An 18827-nucleotide genomic window follows, 5' to 3' on the forward strand; every position below is an offset into this window, starting at 1 on the left:
AGATGTCAAAAGAGCTGGAAAGATGCACCGCTCAGGTGGGAAAATCTGTTGATGCAACAATTAGCCGTACACTCGACAAATCCGGCCTTCGTGGAGGCGATCCGAGAAAACAGCAACTAGATGTTTCTTTTTGTGCAGTTTGCAAATAAATAAAGCAGTGTGAAGAAGATGATGAATGAAATTGAATATACCTTAATAATTGTTCCAATACTTGAATATTGTCTATATTTATTTTAAAAAATCCCAAAATATGAACACAACTCAGCTAACTATGAGTTTTACACGAAGTACAGTGTTTGCAAAACATGGTGGTGGCAGCGTCATGTTGGGATGCTCGTCTTCAGCACGAATAGTGAGGCTGCTCAGACATACAGGCAGTAAATACTGTTTGACGCCGCAAACTGGAATGATTTAGATCAAAGCATACCCATGTGCTTGAGTGACCCAGTCAAAATCCAGACCTGAATCCATTTAGGGATCTGTGGCAACAGATGCTCTCCATCCTGTCTGGCTGAGCTGGAGCTACAGAAAAAAAGAAAAGAAAAAAAGAACTGGAGAATTTTTCTGTCTCTACGTCTACAAAGCTGGAAGATATTCACCCTAAACAGAATCTGCTTTAGTCCGTTTCTATCCACCTTCTGATTATTCAATGCCTTGTGTTAGCATTGCATATAAAACCTTTATAAAATATGGTAAAGCTTGTAGGTTTAATGTGACAAAATGCAGAAAACATAATGGGATTATGTGTAGGGCTGACACGATTAATCGGAATAAGCATTATGAATCGATTATTGAAATAATCGTCCACTAGTTTCGAAATCATAAGTAGAGTATACAGACTCAAAAAAAAAGGTCAACTACTGAAAGAACAACATATTCTGAGCCATAATTAAGCCAAAAAGGTACAAATATATATATAATTTGTGCATTTAAAATAAAAATAAAACCTTTGTTAAATATGTGACATGGTTTTATCTTCACCCAGTTCAAATGCTGTAAAAGCAAAATCTCCTTTTAGGTACCTTTTGCTATCCAATTATTAATTGGTTAATCCAAAAATAGTCAACAAATATATTTCTAACATTGAATAAAAGGAAATATCAGCAGGATATGCTTATTTTTTATCTGATTAATCATCATAATAATCAATAGATTAATCGATAACTAAACAAATTATTAGTATTTCACATCTATAACAAAACACACTAAAGTTTGTAACTGTAAACTGACAAAATGCAGAAAACTGCAGAAAACAGTGGGTTATCTGTACTGCTGAGACGATTAATCGGATTAATCATGATGAATTGATTATTGAAGTAATCGTCCACTAATTTACTAATTGATTAATCGTCAGAAGAATTGATAGACAACTAAATCACTTGTTACTTGCAGCCCTGGTTATGTGTTTGTTTTCAAAACATATGGTGAAATAGATTTTTTCATTTAATCAAATTCTTTAAGCGTTGCTCACATAAATCTGTAAAGTCCAAGTCATGGAATAAGGAGAGACGTACATCAGGAAACAACTGAATGATAGTTTGCCGTTCATCAAAAATCTTTCCTCTGTGCAGCTCAGAAAAGGAATAAATTATCTCCGCCTTTTGGTGACCTTCCTCTCCTTAAGCTCTCTCTTTCTCTCTCTCTCTCTCTCTCTCTCTGCAGGTCCCAAGATCCAAGATGATCCCGGGTCCTCCTCCAGCACCGACGGCTTCTTGAGCTCCAAGGTGGCCGTGTTCTCCTCCATCGCCATCGGATGCATCATCTTCCTCGTGCTCATCCTGCTCCTCGTCATCCTCCTCATCAAGATGCGCAAGCGCTCCAGGAAAAACGCGCACTCGCAGGCCCGCCCGTCGGCGCTGTCGCTCAGCACGCTGTCCAACCCCAAGCTGCCCGGCGGCACGGCCGGCACCGAGCCCAGCGACATCATCATCCCCCTGCGGACAGAGAACAACTACTGCCCCCACTACGAGAAGGTGAGCGGGGACTACGGTCACCCGGTCTACATCGTCCAGGAGATGCCGCCGCAGAGCCCTGCCAACATCTACTACAAGGTTTGACGCGCTGCGGGGGAGCCAGCGGCGACGGCCAGGAGAGAGGAGCGCTTGATTTACGTTCTTGGGAAGAACGTTTTCCTTTGAATTTTTTTTGAGGGGGGGAGTGCGGGGACTTGAAGCCACCCCCCCCTCCTTGTTATTTGTACCACCTGCTGCACAAATCTGGAGAAACACGTACTGAGCAGTCACCAGCGGGGTTGGGAGCTGACTGATGAGAGACCCCGACCGTCGTCCCTCTCCTCCCTCACCTCCCTCACCTCCCCACCAGTATGCATCTCCCCTCCGACCCCAACCACTCCCGGAGACTCTGGACTGGACCAACAGATGGACCTTTAGCTTCCCTGTCCCTGCTAATGGACAGGATATAACTTATCTCGGCTCCCCGAAGTACAGCTTGTGCTACGCCCAATTAAACACACCATCCCAGCACACAACCGGCCGGGAAGCAGGCAGGCAGGGCGGGGGTGCCGCTGGTGAGCAAGTAAGAAAGGAAAAAAAAACAACATCAACGTGTGTATACGTGTGCGCCACTGTGCGCGTTTCGTGTGGGGGGGCCCTACCTCCCCACCCTCCTGCCGTTGCTGGGCCAGGGAAACTCTCCAGATAGCTCAGGTATCTTTACACAGTGTGTGGAAAAATGTGCTCCTCTCCCTTACGCACCTCTGATGTTTGCCTTACTTACTATTTTTGATGGAGGAGATTTCCTCGAACCCTGATTAAGTTCACAAAGCAGTTGTATTTTGTTAGACTTTTCCTACGAGTGCACAATGTATAGAGCTAAACCCATTGTCATAACGACTCCCATCCCCTCACTGCCCACGCCATCTCGCCGCTTATAATCTGTTAAGACGGACTTTAACCTGGACTCTTAGCTGTTGAGGCGTGTATGTTTGCAGGTGTGTGTGTGTGTGTGTGTGTGTGTTGCGCACGTGGAATTCCTCCCCTCCTGCTTGGTTGAAATGAGTTCCAGCGTTGCTCTGGCACATTTGTGTGTGTGTGTGTGTATTTCAGGGTGTGTCCTCGTTGAGTGCGGTTGGACATGTCCAGACCGGTTTCTCTAAGAAGTGTGGAGACTTTATTGGATTTGACGTTGAGATACTGTATCCTAAGCATATAAATAAAAAATAGAGGGTGATGCGCCGACTGATAAACAGACAAGATCTAACAAACACTCTTGAGTGCTCCAGTTGGCACCGATCGGAGATCTTACCGCCGGATCGGCTTTCAGACAGGCAGGCAGGTTGCTATTTGTTCGCTTGATCTCCTGGAGCCACAGTTGAAGCATCCAAAAAAAATGTTAGTTTGAGGGGCGTCGGTCAGATGGCTCTCCCTGATTGGCTGGCCTACAGAGGTATGATGCCCCACATATAGGTTTGGACGGAGAGCCGGAATACAGTATCATCACATTCCAATTGGCCGCCATCTGCAGATGAGTCAGCTTGTGACTAATCTACGTGCCATCTTCATGCCCACTCTCACCAACCGATTGGGGGGGAGGAAGAACGAGGGGGAGAAAAATTGTTCCCGTGACTCGGCCTTAACCTGAGAGGATAATGGAGGTGGGAACGGGTGAGGCAGGGCTGGCCGAGGCGCTTTCGTTTTCGCAGGCCTCTCTCGCCGGCTGTGCTGTGAATAAAAATGCTGCGTGGAATATTCAGCGAGGACACTGCAGCCCAGCTATCACACAGCCCAGGGCGACAGCAGCAAGGCGGGATTTTACTGCAGCTGCACGAGTGTGGAGTGGCAGGGAGATAGATGGAGGGGGAGGCGGATGTTTTTGTGTGTGTACACATAGGTGCTTATTTGTGCTTATATTTGCAGTTTTCACTCAGTGGATGTGTGCAAGTTTCGTCTGCTGCTGTGACAGACAGGTTTTTTCTTTTCTTGGGACTGAGCACCTCCTCTAATGGAGCATACAGCACTGCAGTCAAAGCTAATGATGTCTGATATACGGCAAGCCACTAGTGCCAAATATCGGCAAAGCTGCGATGTTTAGTCAGTCAGGAAAATGTCAGTGAAAACTTTGTATTTTACACCAGCAAATCGTATTTTGAGCACCTCCTTCCTCGTTGATCTCATTGCCTGTTTATGAAAAGCCAAGGAAAACGTTCTATCAGATCATAGAACGTCACTTTTTTTTTTTGCCTTGTCATAAACAGACAGCCGCTGTACATCTGCATGACACGAACGAATGAAGTAAAAAGCGACGCGTGCTGTAAAGTAGGCGAACACCTCCCCCCGAACAGAAGGCCATATTTTACACCAGCGAGTCACAGCGTTTTGAACGCCTCCTTCTCACCCTGTACGGTTCGATCAAGTCATCAAAACTTTTCATGCCACATGAACACGGGAGAAAAAATTGCCCCTGGATCTTGGGAACGCCACTTTTTTAGTCCCTCATCATCAGGCTTGACTTAAAAAGTGGCTTCCCTGGCAACTTTTAATCATTCTGACTTTTTAAGCAGCAATTTTTATGTACCGAAAAAAACATAAAATCTTACCATTTTTGTTCTAGTTTTTAGGGTAAATATCTTGGTATATTTGAAATAAGGCTAAATAATAAACAACTTTTCAGCGAGTATTATGGGCTTAATTTAAATTAATACATAACTTCTTATCATTGATGAAGAATTACTAGCTTCACTGGCTGATTATTTCGCTTATAACTAGTATTTTTTCATAAATATTAAGGAATTATTGACGTAAAACAAGCCCGTACATCTTGCTTAAACGATTCTTGTGAGTCCGTTTTTGTCCTATGTCAAGCGCACTAAGATATTTGCACTAGAAACTAGACCAAAATTACTTGGTAAGGTTTTGTGGTTTTGCAGCGTACCAATATTTGGCACTCATGTCTTGCCGTATTAAAAAGGAAATAGGGAGGGCCATACGTGACGACAAGCTGTTGTTTGCGCCCACACGCCAACACAAACACATCCAGACTGACGGGTCCAGGTTTGTTTCCGGTCAGGGTTAGGGTGCGTAGCGTTTACTCAGCGACAGAGTCCAGCCCATCATCAACCAGCGCTGACGTCACCCTCGGACAGGCGCTGCAGGGTTAAAAGGCGACCCTGGCTCGAAGACTCGGTGAGGACTCCGGTGGCTCTTGCGTGTCGTTAACCTCTTGAGTTAACAACCTCAGCAGCTGCCGGTGATTTTTTTTGTGTGTGTGTGTGTGTGTGTCCCTGTGTTTTAACTCAGCATGCGCCCATCTGCAAAACTCATCTAGAGCATATATTTTTGTTTCGGATCACCGCGCCTCTATTCATCTACACCAGCTTAGGGAGTCATTACCAAATTACCACAAAGCATATCTCATTTTCATTCATTCTAGCGACCGCTTAGTGTTATTCAATTTCGGGAGGAATTATGAAAAAAAATAAAATAAAAATAATAATAAAAAAAAAAGAGTAAGCAGAGAAATGTAAATATATGGATAGAGCCCAGTTTAAGATTTAATTTCCACCTGAACACTGCTCATAAGAAGAATTTAAGATTAGATTTTTGTAATGGAGGATGTTTGTAAATAGCCGTCTTTCTAAAGTGTGTTTTGTATGAATCCTTGCAATTTCTTTGTTTTTTTTTTTGTTTTCATTTTCTTTTTCCTTTAGACTTTTAACTGAATATTGCAACATGTGCTGTCTTTTACGCAGCATCCAGTATTGTCGAAAAAGTCTTTGTTACCACACGTGTTTTAAAAATATTAATATTAATAATAATAAAATAAAATTAGGATTCAGAGAGGGGGGGGTTTGCTTTTTTTTATGTTGCCGTTCAACAGGAATTTTTACATCTCCAGACTGAACCTTTGTCACCGAGTGGCTTTGAAACGGGATAGGTTGCTGGAATGATGATGATGATGATGATAATGATGATGTTGGAGGCACGGCTTAACTCTGCATATGAAGGCTGTGTTATTTCGCTCCATTTGAGCCTCCTTCACCCATGGCGACGCCAAAAGCGAAAAGATGTTGGTCCCAAAAAGAAGAGTCTGATTTCAGTTTTTATAAGTCCAGAGGGCCAGAAAGGGGAAGGTCGCAGGGAAGGAGGGAAGGAGGGAGAAGGAGAAGCTGAGAAAAGAACGAGGCCACGTATGAAAGCGTGACAGTGGCGCGCTCACCAATAAATCATCTGGTTTACACCACTCATTATCTCCCAGGCGGTCTTTTGTTTTAAAGATGCTCCCTCTCCTCCCGTTGCCCTTCTCCTTTGTCGTCCCCTCCTTCCTAATTTAGCACAAGGATGCTGTAAGGTGGTTTCTGCTGGGGTTTTTTTTTCTTCAAAGCCACAGTATTATGATTTATTTTTCTCTCAATGTGCATGTGAAAGCAAAAACCTGTTGAATTTACTTTCCTTTTGTTCGAATCACAATGTTATTTTGTTTCTTCTTCTTGTCATTCACTTATTTACCACTTCTCAGCGTAACCTGTCGGCACCAGCTACAATGGAAACAACGTTCCACCAGTTTGGAAACTACAGCATATTGATAAATAAAATTTTTCCCATGGAACTTGGTCTGGCGTGATGTTCTCTCTTCGATAAACTAAACTCTGACCAGATTCCCTTCTTTCACACATGACATCACGTTGACTTTTGGTTTCATCTCAACTTTCACTTCCCTACAGGGCTTGTGAGCAATGATTTTTTTTTTTTCTCTCAAGAATGGCTCTCTTGTTTTACTCCCACCTGGGTTGCGGGGTTCAGCAGCTCCTCCAGTGTGACAATGTGACTCTTTGCTGCTTCTCTGAGTAATCCCGGTTTATTATTCATTTCTAGATCATCTATTGTTCTCCTCTGTAAAGCCGAGGTGACGTCTCCACCGCACTGCTCTTCATTAGACAATAACATTAATGTGTGACAGTCATGTGCCAAAATCACATGACATGAACAATCGATGAATAAGCTTAGTCACACGCACCGTGGTTCACCACACAAAATGTGTAAACAATGCAAATCTATAGAGAGTAAAAGGTAAAAAGAAGACGAAGGTCATCTTCAGGTGACATTGACACAATCTGAAAATGTTGCTGGTTTGAATAATGAAGGTGCTTAGAAGTAGAAAGAAGAAAAGAAAAGCAGTCAACTGAAAACACTTGAAGTTCAATACATCATCTAAATTGTTGCCATTTTTAACTCAAATAAAAATGATTACTTCCTATAGCCGCCCTTGCATAAAAGGCTGAATAAGTATTTGTTTATTTAGATGCTTGTGAGAGAGTGTCTTTAAGGTCTATGTTAAAAATTTCAAAATGAAGGTGTTCATGTATGTACCTCTGGTGGTCTGAAGGTAAAGCATGCTAACACTGCAAGTTTTACAGGAAGATGTTTGTTTTATGAGTGGAATGAGGCGATTGAAAACGGCTGTGTATTTTTCATTTTGGTTCCACGTTCAACAAAGCTGTAGACTGAGGAGGCGGACGACGGCCTGTCTTATTGCACTTAAATTATCTCTCAGATTATACGAAGGTCTTTTGAACTCAGCTCTGGGTGGAATGTCCAAATGTACTTTAGAGAAAGAATTAGCTGAATGTGCTGAGTGCTTTGGTCAATTACTAAAATTATTTCTATGCTAGAATAAGAAGGAAAATATTCTTTTAGAAAGAAAATCTCAAGATTCTAAGGTTTATGTAAATTTCCTTAGTCTTGCGTAGAATTGCATTTTAAACTGTGTGACACTATTGAATATTAACTCCATTCCTTCCGACAGAACTGGTGCAAATGAGTTGCCTTCGTACGCCACCTTCTGCCAAATTTTCTAAATGAGGACTTTGTAATGGCCACTCCAAGTAACTGTCCTTCCTGTCCTTAAGTCACTTTGTGAGAATTTTTTTTGGCATGCACAGAGTCATTGTCCATTTCGAGGACCAATTTGTGTCCAAGCTTGAACTTCCTCGCTGATGACTTGAGATTTGGCTTCAGTACTTCCACGTAAAGTATTGTTCTCTTCTCATAATGCCATCTAATTTGAGAGCTGCATCAGTCTGTTGTCCCGCAAGACACCCCCACAACGTGACGCGGCCTCCTCCGGACTTCACAGCTAGCATGGTGTCCTCAGGCTTTAGATGCAAGCCTTCTCCTCAATTTAGCGAGTGTAGTCAAGGTGATTACTGAAAACCAGAAACTGAACATTAGTTTTCTTTCTTGAGAGCATTTGCAGACTGTCGCTTACAGAGTAAAGGCTTCTTCTTCGCTGATTGACCTTTGTGATGACGTCAGTACAGGACTCTCTGTGGATAATGACTCTCTTGCGAGCTTTAGCGAACATATTTAGAAGGTCATGTGAGATTATTCTGGGGCTGAATCACATATTTCAACACATTTCAAAACAAAACAACTTCACTTCTGAGTCCATCTCCATTCCTTCACTTTATGATTGCTGGATTTGCATATACATAAACGTTTCAATAGATGAGCGCTATATCACCATGCACCTGAAAATTGTACCCAAGGATGTACCAGACTTTGGGAGTCCACGTTTCTTTTCCTGATAATTCTGCCCATATCTTTTGATTTTTTTTTCCAATTTTCTCAAATGGAAGCAATCCCAATTTACCTAAAATAGTCAATGTTTAATGCTACCTGTATATAATGCCAGTCAGGAAAAAAAACTGTTTTTTTTCTTTTGTTGCTTTTTTTTTTTTTTTTTTTAGGGCTGTAGCAATTACTCGAATGATTCGAGTACCTCGATTATTAACATTTCTCGAGGAAAATGCATCTGCCCCGAAGCTTCGTTAAATTATGTTTCAATATTTAGCGCACAGTGTTCCAGCCGGGTCGTTATTTGCGTTGCGCAGGGCTCTGACTTCCGGCCTATGAGTTGTTGACGAAAGCTAAGTGCTAACAGCATAACGTCCCATTTTCAACTTTGGATTTAATTGACTGATGATAATGTCCGGGTTGTTGTCGTTTTTCGGTGGACCAATAAGCATACTTAATATGACTGGAGCGATGCCTGGAGTACGACAGCCTTTTCCGTCCCGGAGCTGCTTCCTGGTGGCCGGTGTTCAGAGCGAGCGGCGGGAATATTTCTACAGGTGAGCGGATAGACTGAGCACTGCTGGCGGCTGTGCTTTGAATGCGTAGCTTTACGGAAGAACCGGAAAATTAATTTAATTTCATCCCGGTCTCAGCAAATTGGCGGCGGAGCGCATCGTGATGGTACATAGATGTGTTTCTGTGTGTGACGAACGAAGGTATAAAATCCCGTCGCTAATATGGACACAAAATGGCTGGGCAAGGTGAGAGTTCACCTATTAAATTTAATTGAATTTAAATTGACTGAAAGCTGGAGGATATACATTTTATTATAAGCGTATTTGTGAGCCTGCCTCTATTTATTACATTGAATATAATTTCAGATTTTTGTATAACTTCAGGTTAATTTAAAAGTGAGCTATTGTTGTTCATTTTCTAAACTGTATAAAAGTTATTGGTATGTGAAAAATTGGACTGATGTCTATATCCGATAACACTGCTGTTATGTTACCAATGTTTTATTTTATAAATTTTTTTTTATCCGATTACTCAATTAAGTAAGAATAATCAATAGAATACTCAATTATTAAAATATTAGTTTACAACAGCCCTAGTTTTGTTTTTCTACAGTATATCTCTCTCCAGCAGTTAATAATGGATTGAACTAAGGAGCATGACGGTATAGAGAGCAGAGCAGAGCTCAACTGAGTATCTATAATTTTACTTTGTTTCACATTATCTGCTACCTCGACAAAATTTGGAGAAAGTTCCGGGGGCATGACTGCACTTCCTGTCTCCCTGGCCGTCTCGGAGCAAACGCCGGACGCCCACGCTTGAAATCCCCCTACCGCCCCAACACTCACCCCAGACCCTCACCTCAGGGGTCAGTGTAGCGCAGATGGCTTTGTTCTGATACATTAGTCAGATTGAAATCACAAGCAGACTTCCATACATCCATATTTGCGGAATGTGGACACGGCTTTTTTAGCGGCGTAACCAATACCCGCATCAGCCCCACTCTCTGCCCCGGTGTCCTCCAAAATTACATTTCTCCATACATGATTAAATCTGATTGGCCGCACTCGGCATTTCCATTGCGTTTGTCTGAAATTACAGTCTGTGTTTCTTTTCTTTTTTTTTTTTTTGTGCGCGCGACTGAAGAGCAAACGCCAAGTCCTCGGTGAAAGCGGAGATGGCATGAAATGCTATTAAAGTGACGGGGCATTTTTTCCTCTGACAAACACATCAGTGTTTGTGGGCCTGGCTTTCATGCTGATGATGATGTGAGCAGAGACAGAGTGGGCGAGAGAAGAGGCTGATGGCAGGGGAGAGAAGAAGTCAGGGCAATGAGAGACATAATGTGCCTGTGGCTTCACAAATCCCACACCCCCTCCCCACTCACCCACCCTCTTCCACTCACCCACCCTCTTCCTCCTGTCCAAGCCCCCTCCATCCTTGCTGTTTCTGTATGCGCCCCAGGGTGGGTATACGTTCATCTGGTTTCCTGGCTCCGTCCCGAGACGCCCCCACAGACCTACGTTGCTGTGGATTTATTAAAACCTTCCCGCCCCCCATTGGGCTTCTGTGTGTGACGGCTTGCTATTTTCACTTACATCTCAGACTGCAAGTGTGTTTTTGAGGAAACATAACAGACGAGAGTTGCAACAGCAAAATGCATCCCCCAGATTAGTCTGTAAATTATTTAATAATTCTCATAACCTAGAGCCGCTACATAACAGCAAAAGCATTGCTTCCCCTTGAACCCTTTTTGCATCCTGTCATGTTGAAACCATGACCTATTTCCTTGGGTTTTTATGTGACAGACCAGCACAGAGTGACTGTGTAGCAAACAACCCAACATTCAAAAATAAAAACTATATGGCACAAGTGTCTACCTACTAAGATATGGCGATTTATATGCCTGGACACCCGCCGGTAAGAAGAGCATTAATCAGAGAAGTAGACAAGAAGTTCTTGGTAACTCTGGAGGAGCTGCAGAATATGTTAAGACAACTATTAGTTGCGATTGTGCACTCCACAAGTAAGGTGTTTAATGAAGAAAATTAAGAAAAAAATTAAGGGAAGATGGTAAATATGTGGAACACATGAGACCAGTTTTGGCCGACATTCAACTCACTTCATCTGGCGGAAAACCAAACAACGCTCAGCGCCGAGAAGCACGGTGGCCGCGTCACGCTGTGAGGGATGCTTTTCTTCAGCACTGACAGTGAAGTTGTTCGCATCAGATGGGAAGACTGGATGAAGCTAAATTTGGAATATTCTTTCAACAAAAACTCGCTGCAGCTTCAGAAGACGTAAAATAGGAGTGGAGGTTTACTTTGCAACTGGACAATACTTCTGGACACACAGACAGACCTAAAATGGAACGACTCAAATAGTGGGTCTCAAAACTGAGGGGAACTTTTTTATAACTTTCTGATGCTCAGCTTTTACAGACTGGAGTCTAAGAATTATGCCACAAGCAGGACTCTGTAAAACCTGAACGCACGCTGAGGAGGCTGTTCTCGTCATTGGATTCAGGTGTATTTGGAGCAGCGGACATTTAAAGCTCTAGGATACGGATCTTCAATGACTGGAGTTTGAGGCCCCTGCTTAGGATCAGAGCACATTCATAAAACGGTTCAGTCCAGAGCTAAATGTAGCTCCCAACGTAGAATCTGTGGACTTTTCATAGACACTCTCCATCCAAGGTTGAGTCATTTTACTGAATAAAATGAGTGAATATTTTAGTGTCTAGATGCACAAACCTGATAAAAACATGAACAAAAAGAGAGGACTAACAGCTACTTTGCAGATTTTTTGTTGTTGTTTTGGTCTATCAATTAAAATTGATAGACCAAAACAACAATGTTCTTATATACTGTATGTATGTATATATACGTATATACAGTATATATATATATATATATATGTATGTATATATATATATATATATATATATATATATATATATATATATATATATATACACAGTACAGACCAAAGGTTTGGACACACCTTCTAATTCAATGGGTTTTCTTTATTTTCATGACTATTTATGAGGCAAGAAATCCCACTTATTAACCTGACAGGGCACACCTATGAAGTGAAAACCATTTCAGGTGACTACCTGTTGAAGCTCATCAAGAAAATGCAGAGTGTGTGCAAAGCAGTAATCACAGCAAAAGGTTGCTACTTTGAAGAAACTAGAATATAAGGGCTATTTTCAGTTGTTTTACACTTTTTTGTTTAGTGCATATTTCCACATGTGTTATTCATAGTTTTGATGCCTTCAGTGTGAATCTACAATGTCAATAGTCATGAAAATAAAGGAAACTCATTGAATTAAAAGGTGTGTCCAAACTTTTGGTCTGTGCTGTATTTATAGTATATATATATATATATATATATATATATATATACACTGCTCAAAAAAATAAAGGGAACACTTAAACAACACAATATAACTCCAAGTAAATCAAACTTCTGTGAAATCAAACTGTCCACTTAGGAAGCAACACTGATTGACAATCAATTTCACCTGCTGTTGTGCAAATGGAATAGACAACAGGTGGAAATTATTGGCAATTAGCAAGACACACTCAATAAAGGAGTGGTTCTGCAGTTGGGACCACAGACCACTTCTCAGTACCTATGCTGTCTGGCTGATGTTTTGGTCAGTTTTGAATGTTGGTGGTGCTTTCACACTCGTGGTAGCATGAGACGGACTCCACAACCCACACAAGTGGCTCAGGTAGTGCAGCTCACCCAGGATGGCACATCAATGCGAGCTGTGGCAAGAAGGTTTGCTGTGTCTGTCAGCGTAGTGTCCAGAGGCTGGAGGCGCTACCAGGAGACAGGCCAGTACACCAGGAGAAGTGGAGGAGGCCGTAGGAGGGCAACAACCCAGCAGCAGGACCGCTACCTCCGCCTTTGTGCAAGAAGGAACAGGAGGAGCACTGCCAGAGCCCTGCAAAATGACCTCCAGCAGGCCACAAATGTGCATGTGTCTGCACAAACGGTTAGAAACTGACTCCATGAGGATGGTATGAGGGCCCGACGTCCACAGATGGGGGTTGTGCTCACAACCCAACACCGTGCAGGACGCTTGGCATTTGCCAGAGAACACCAGGATTGGCAAATTCGCCACTGGCGCCTTGTGCTCTTCACAGATGAAAGCAGGTTCACACTGAGCACATGTGACAGACGTGACAGAGTCTGGAGACGCCGTGGAGAGCGGTCTGCTGCCTGCAACATCCTTCAGCATGACCGGTTTGGCAGTGGGTCAGTAGTGGTGTGGGGTGGCATTTCTTTGGAGGGCCGCACAGCCCTCCATGTGCTCACCAGAGGTAGCCTGACTGCCATTAGGTACCGAGATGAGATCCTCAGACCCCTTGTGAGACCATATGCTGGTGCGGTTGGCCCTGGGTTCCTCCTAGGACAATGCTAGACCTCATGTGGCTGGAGTGTGTCAGCAGTTCCTGCAAGATGAAGGCATTGAAGCTATGGACTGGCCAGCCCGTTCCCCAGACCTGAATCCGAATGAGCACATCTGGGACATCATGTCTCGCTCCATCCACCAACGTCACGTTGCACCACAGACTGTCCAGGAGTTGGCGGATGCTTTAGTCCAGGTCTGGGAGGAGATCCCTCAGGAGACCATCCGCCACCTCATCAGGAGCATGCCCAGGCGTTGTAGGGAGGTCATACAGGCACGTGGAGGCCACACACAATACTGAGCCTCATTTTGACTTGTTTTAAGGACATTACATTAAAGCTGGATCAGCGTGTAGTGTTATTTCACTTTAATTTTGTGTGTGGCTCCAAATCAAGGCCTCCATTGGTTAATAAATTTGATTTCCATTGATGATTTTTGTGTGATTTTGTTGTCAGCACATTCAACTTTGTACAGAACAAAGTATTCAATGAGAATATTTCTTTCATTCAGATCTAGGATGTGTTATTTGAGTGTTCCCTTTATTTTTTTGAGCAGTGTATATATACTGTATATATATATGTGGGTTTTTTTTGCAAAGCATTGTATTATGAACAATACGTGTTTGTTTTTTTTGTTGCTTTTTTTTTTAATCCCACAACTTGATGGCTCTCATGTCTTCATAGAGGAAACAAGTCACCTGGGAAAGCAACAGCTGCCACTGTTTTTGTGAAGACAATTTTATATATATTTTTTCCATGATAGTGAATACCATCTAAGAACCAAGAAAGCTCTTCTATCTTCCTGTTCATTTTTTTTTTTTTAGGAAAAAAGACAAATTTGTTCTCTTTGCAGGCATTAGGGCCTCCAAAACAAGCAAAGCTACATTCTTTTATATCTGAGCAGAATTTGCACTTTCCTTTTCAACTTTCAAAACCAGTGTATGAAAGCCTAAAGGGGACTTTTTATGCAAGGTTTTACACACTTTAACATTGCTTTTATACTGCAATATAACAACGTAAGCACATAAAAACAAAAAAAATACACCCAGGCATTTTTTTGGAAATAAGTTAATGTCTGGAAAAGGTGCCCTTTCAAAAAATTCCTCACGATTGTTAAGTCACAATCTTCAGGCACTACACTGTTACCATAGCAACCAAAGCCATCTCTATCACATTTATTCACCTGGTTTTACCGTTGTATGGGCTGTACAATGGTTGCTGGAAAAGACAAGTGTTTTGTTGTTGACCTACCTCTCAGAAACCACTGAATGCATTCTTGATGATTGTACAGAAGGCTCCACTTCTGCTTTTCAAATATCTACAATTGCATAATTTCGCTTCTGTTTGCAGCCATTTTCATGCGCAAGTGTGAACGTTGAGTTGGGGGCGACGTGGCGAGCAACAGCTTATTTGGATTTAAAGAAACAAGAGACTCATTCTGTAAGGAGCGCAAAATAGACAGAACCAAGCAAACTGAAATGTCATTATTTAAGCAAGATTTTGTGCAAAACATGCAATAAACATGTTTTGTATAGCCCATAAACTTATGCTAACCTTTTCAAGGAAGCAAAGTAGGTTCCTTTTAAAGCCGGAACTTTTGGGGCCAGGAAGCAAAAATTACAGCGTCGTCTTCTGCTGCTTTTATTTATTTATTTTTTGTATTGGCAACAGGTTGTCCATTTTCTCCCATTGCATGCCTTGCGTTTTCTGTTTTGACAGGGCTGGCACAGATTGCGAAGCCACAAATGGAATACAGCAAACCAGATGAGGGAAAAGAATTTAAGAGCACTGGTAGCTGGCGCTGGTTCCAGCCTCCCCCCACGCCGTCTCACCCCCGTCACGTTACTTCACACACCCGACGCAAAAAAATCTGCCTGCGCGTCGCAGACGCCGCTCTTGATCCGCGGAGGTGAGTAACTTTAAACCTGTGCAGCTCCCGAGCATCATGGGGGAAGGTCTGTCAGGTCGGCCTCTTTAAGTGTTCGACCTCCTGGCGTGCTTTTCTCATAAAGTCCGTCCAGGAGGCCTGTAACTCACACCAGAATCAATATGACATGCGATGGGGGCATGTTCTTTCTCATGTAATGTACACATACATATTTAATGAGTTAATGCATCACTCGGCCGTTCATAAATAATGCAGGCCTGCTAATGCCTTTCATCAAGTGCTGCTCATCAAATATCAAGCAGATTTTTGGTCAATCTCTGAGCTCGCAAGGGGATGTTGGGGGGTGGGAGGGAACCTGAGATGGCACGAAGAAAATGGAAACCGAGTGCAGGAAAAACCACAAGAAGTGAGTTCATCAGTCAAGCAGCGACATATACTGTAGATCATTCTTGAAAGGGCTAATTAATGTGCTTCAAATCCCAATCAGCGAGGGGGGACCATATCTAAACAGCACTCCGCTTTAATCCCTTCAAGAGGAGCAGGAAGTGGAAATTCCACCCTCCGCTGCATGTCTTTCAAATTTTTATTATTTTTTTTCCATCACACACACATACACCCACATATATATATATGATCGCTCCCAGCCGTCAGGAACATATTGATGGCATTGTTATGACCAGAACATGCCTGATCAGGCCCGGGCCGTGGCAGGGATCCAGGTCGAACCGCAACTCATCAATCATACAGAGTCTGAGAGAGAAGAAGCAGAGAGTCTTGCACACACGAAGACAGAAAAAAAAAAAAAAAACGCACGAAAGAACGAACATGCCGGAGAAACAGCAAACGGCGCCTGGCTGCTGGGTCACAGGTGTGAAGGAAAGTGGGAATTATTTCCCTGCTTTTTTTTTTCTCTTTCTCTCCCTTTCTCCTATAACCCCTCCTTCCGTTTTAAAGAGATACGGCCCCCTCCCACCCACGTCTTTGAAAACATCCCATTTCCATCCACATTTCCTTCACCCAATTTCAAGAAACCCGCAGCCGATTCGCCCCCTTCGGCTTCCCCTCTCTCCTGCCCCCCCGTCTCCTACTCTCAATTAGGCCGTTGCCTCGAATCTCAGGCATTATCTGCACGGGCCATTTATATAACATGACTCCAAAATGCATTTGCACAATTTTCCAATTACAGTATTATGCCTTGAAGCTCTGGTTCTCTCTGTCGCTCTCATTTCCTACCTTTCACTCAAGCTGCCCTTGATGTTTAACACTATAAAAGAAAAATAGAGGCGCACATTTATACTTTTTAAGTAATAATCCTTTGTTCCCTTAGGGATTATTGGTGTTTACGAAACTTTGTTCTCAATTGTTTTGAGGCTGTGCGCCGTTTATGTTCTGACCTTTTTGAGCGACGGGTTTGTAAAAAGGACAAGAAATTCAGGCTGAAATTAAATTGGAAGAGATTGACTCAAAAAGCTGAACATTTTTGGGACTGCGTCATGACAGTAAAAAAACCCAGAACATCTAAATAACAAAACAGAAATGGAAAAACTCAGAAACAAACAATAACACTGCCTTATAATAAAAGGAAAAACATTTACTCCAAGCAAAATAAAGATTCCAAGATTTTGTAAGAAAACTAAAATTGTAAATTAAAACCAAACACGACTTGGTGACATTCTTGAAACAAGAGCTGGAGTGAAAAAAAACCCAAAAACATAACATGAAAATTTAACAAAAACATTTGAAATGTTTTACATGCATGTACAGGAGGAAAATGACTGAAAAGAGGCATATTCAGCCTTAAGTTACTGCAATGTCAATAAGAAAAACAGAAAATGCAACCATTTACATGAGAAAATAAATATTATTTTGTAAAAACTAAAATTCACATGAAGCCTGAAACTCAATGAAGTTCATAAACGGTGACAAACCATAAAACAATTTGCTTCTGAAAGCTCCTTTGTCTTTTGCCGCATTGTTCCTGTGTTTGTTTTGTAAACTATTGTGTGCCTTTTTCCTATTGATTTTCAAATGTGCTTGGCACTTTTTGTTGTAAAAATGATGTTTGACATCGTCAAGGTAAAGCAAAAGTAAACTGAGCACACTAAATAAAAATAAAAGCTGACCTAATCCACGTACTAAGATGAAGTGTTTCAAACCCTTCTAGTCGGCAACGACAGCCAGATTTGCAGTACTGTAATTTCGCCGCTCTTTGTGCTATCTGAAAAATTCCAACGGCTTTTGAAAGGGGAGATGTTGCGCTTTCCAGTCGATATCGTCTTATTATGGTAATTTAACCCCCGCCATAGCAGAGAGTGAAATTAATCTGAGGGACACTCTTTGAATAGACAGTAAATTGCGAAAATAACTCGCTAGATATTGAAAGTTCCAGTTGTTCAGGATATATTTTCCCACAAAGTTTAAAAAACTTTGTACAATTAAAGTACGCAAAAATATCCAGACGGAGACTTAAAACGTAGGGCTCAGAGGGGTTAACTGTTAACATATTTAGTCATCTTTGTCATACAGTAGTGTATGCTAGCGTCTGGGGTCTGACGCATTCAGGGAGTTGGCAATCATTTAAATTTTTTCACATTACAACCACAGACTCTCCATCCATCAGACCTATTTGCAAAAACATTTGTAAAGTAAACTAAATTATCTTCCTTCCACAGAACTTCTACGAACAATTCTCTGTTGGCCTATTGCATAAAATCCAAAATGAAATGTTTCTGGAGTTTGTAGCTGTGGCACGCCAAAATGTGACGAAGAAATTGCCAGGGAAATGAACAATTACAGAGGGCACCGTAATAATCCAAGACAAATCTTATCTCAGAGGTATTTTACTCATATCCTGGATTCTCTCAGGCCCACACAGCTACAGTTCGCATGCGGAAATCGGACCTTAATGCTGTTTGGTGTCCTTGAGTTAGCGCTGTCCAGTTTGATTACCAACAGCGGCCCTTCCGGTCCCACCAGGGTGGCCGCTGTGCGCTGATTGGTCTATTGTGTCAGTGTGTGGAAACCCAAGCTGACGCAGGCGTCGCTGACCACCCATCTGCAAACCAACTGACCTAAATACTGCATAACATCTGTGGGGTGGGGGGAGAAGAGCAGAACGATGCTCACAGAGTTTGTGCATCATGCTTGTGGGTGTGTGTGTGTGTGTGTGTGTATTCGTGAAATCACATTGGCCTGGAAATGTTTCTTGACAACGGCAATGACAGAATAACAACGTCTCTCAGCCGGTTGCACGGCAAAGGAATCTCTCAATGTCACCCCGACTCGAGCTTTTTTTTTTTAAATGTATTTTATTGGGAACAAATTCACAGCGAACGCCCAGCAGAGAAATTAAAACCAAGAAGGAGCAGCCGGGAAACATCACAAGTGCTTTCTTTATATTCTTTCCTTTCTCTCCCCCCTCCTCTCCTCCTGCTCCGTGCGACGCTGTGGCTACACAGCGGTTGACAGGATGC

At 42.4% G+C, this 18827-nt stretch overlaps 1 protein-coding gene across 1 annotated transcript in view; it reads left to right on the forward strand.

The window, feature by feature from the left end:
• The window catches only part of efnb1 (ephrin-B1), an 80835-nt gene extending 74267 nt beyond the window's left edge, over window positions 1–6568 (forward strand). Inside the window, exon 5 of the mRNA XM_032554430.1 lies at window positions 1663–6568. Within this exon, the coding sequence (XP_032410321.1) occupies window positions 1663–2057 (395 nt within the window). The 3' untranslated portion in view covers window positions 2058–6568. The remainder of the gene's footprint in view (window positions 1–1662) is intronic.
• The last annotated feature ends 12259 nt before the right edge of the window (window positions 6569–18827 follow it).

The sequence above is a fragment of the Xiphophorus hellerii genome, chromosome 23 (assembly GCF_003331165.1).
Source record: "Xiphophorus hellerii strain 12219 chromosome 23, Xiphophorus_hellerii-4.1, whole genome shotgun sequence".
Classification (NCBI taxonomy): domain Eukaryota; kingdom Metazoa; phylum Chordata; class Actinopteri; order Cyprinodontiformes; family Poeciliidae; genus Xiphophorus; species Xiphophorus hellerii.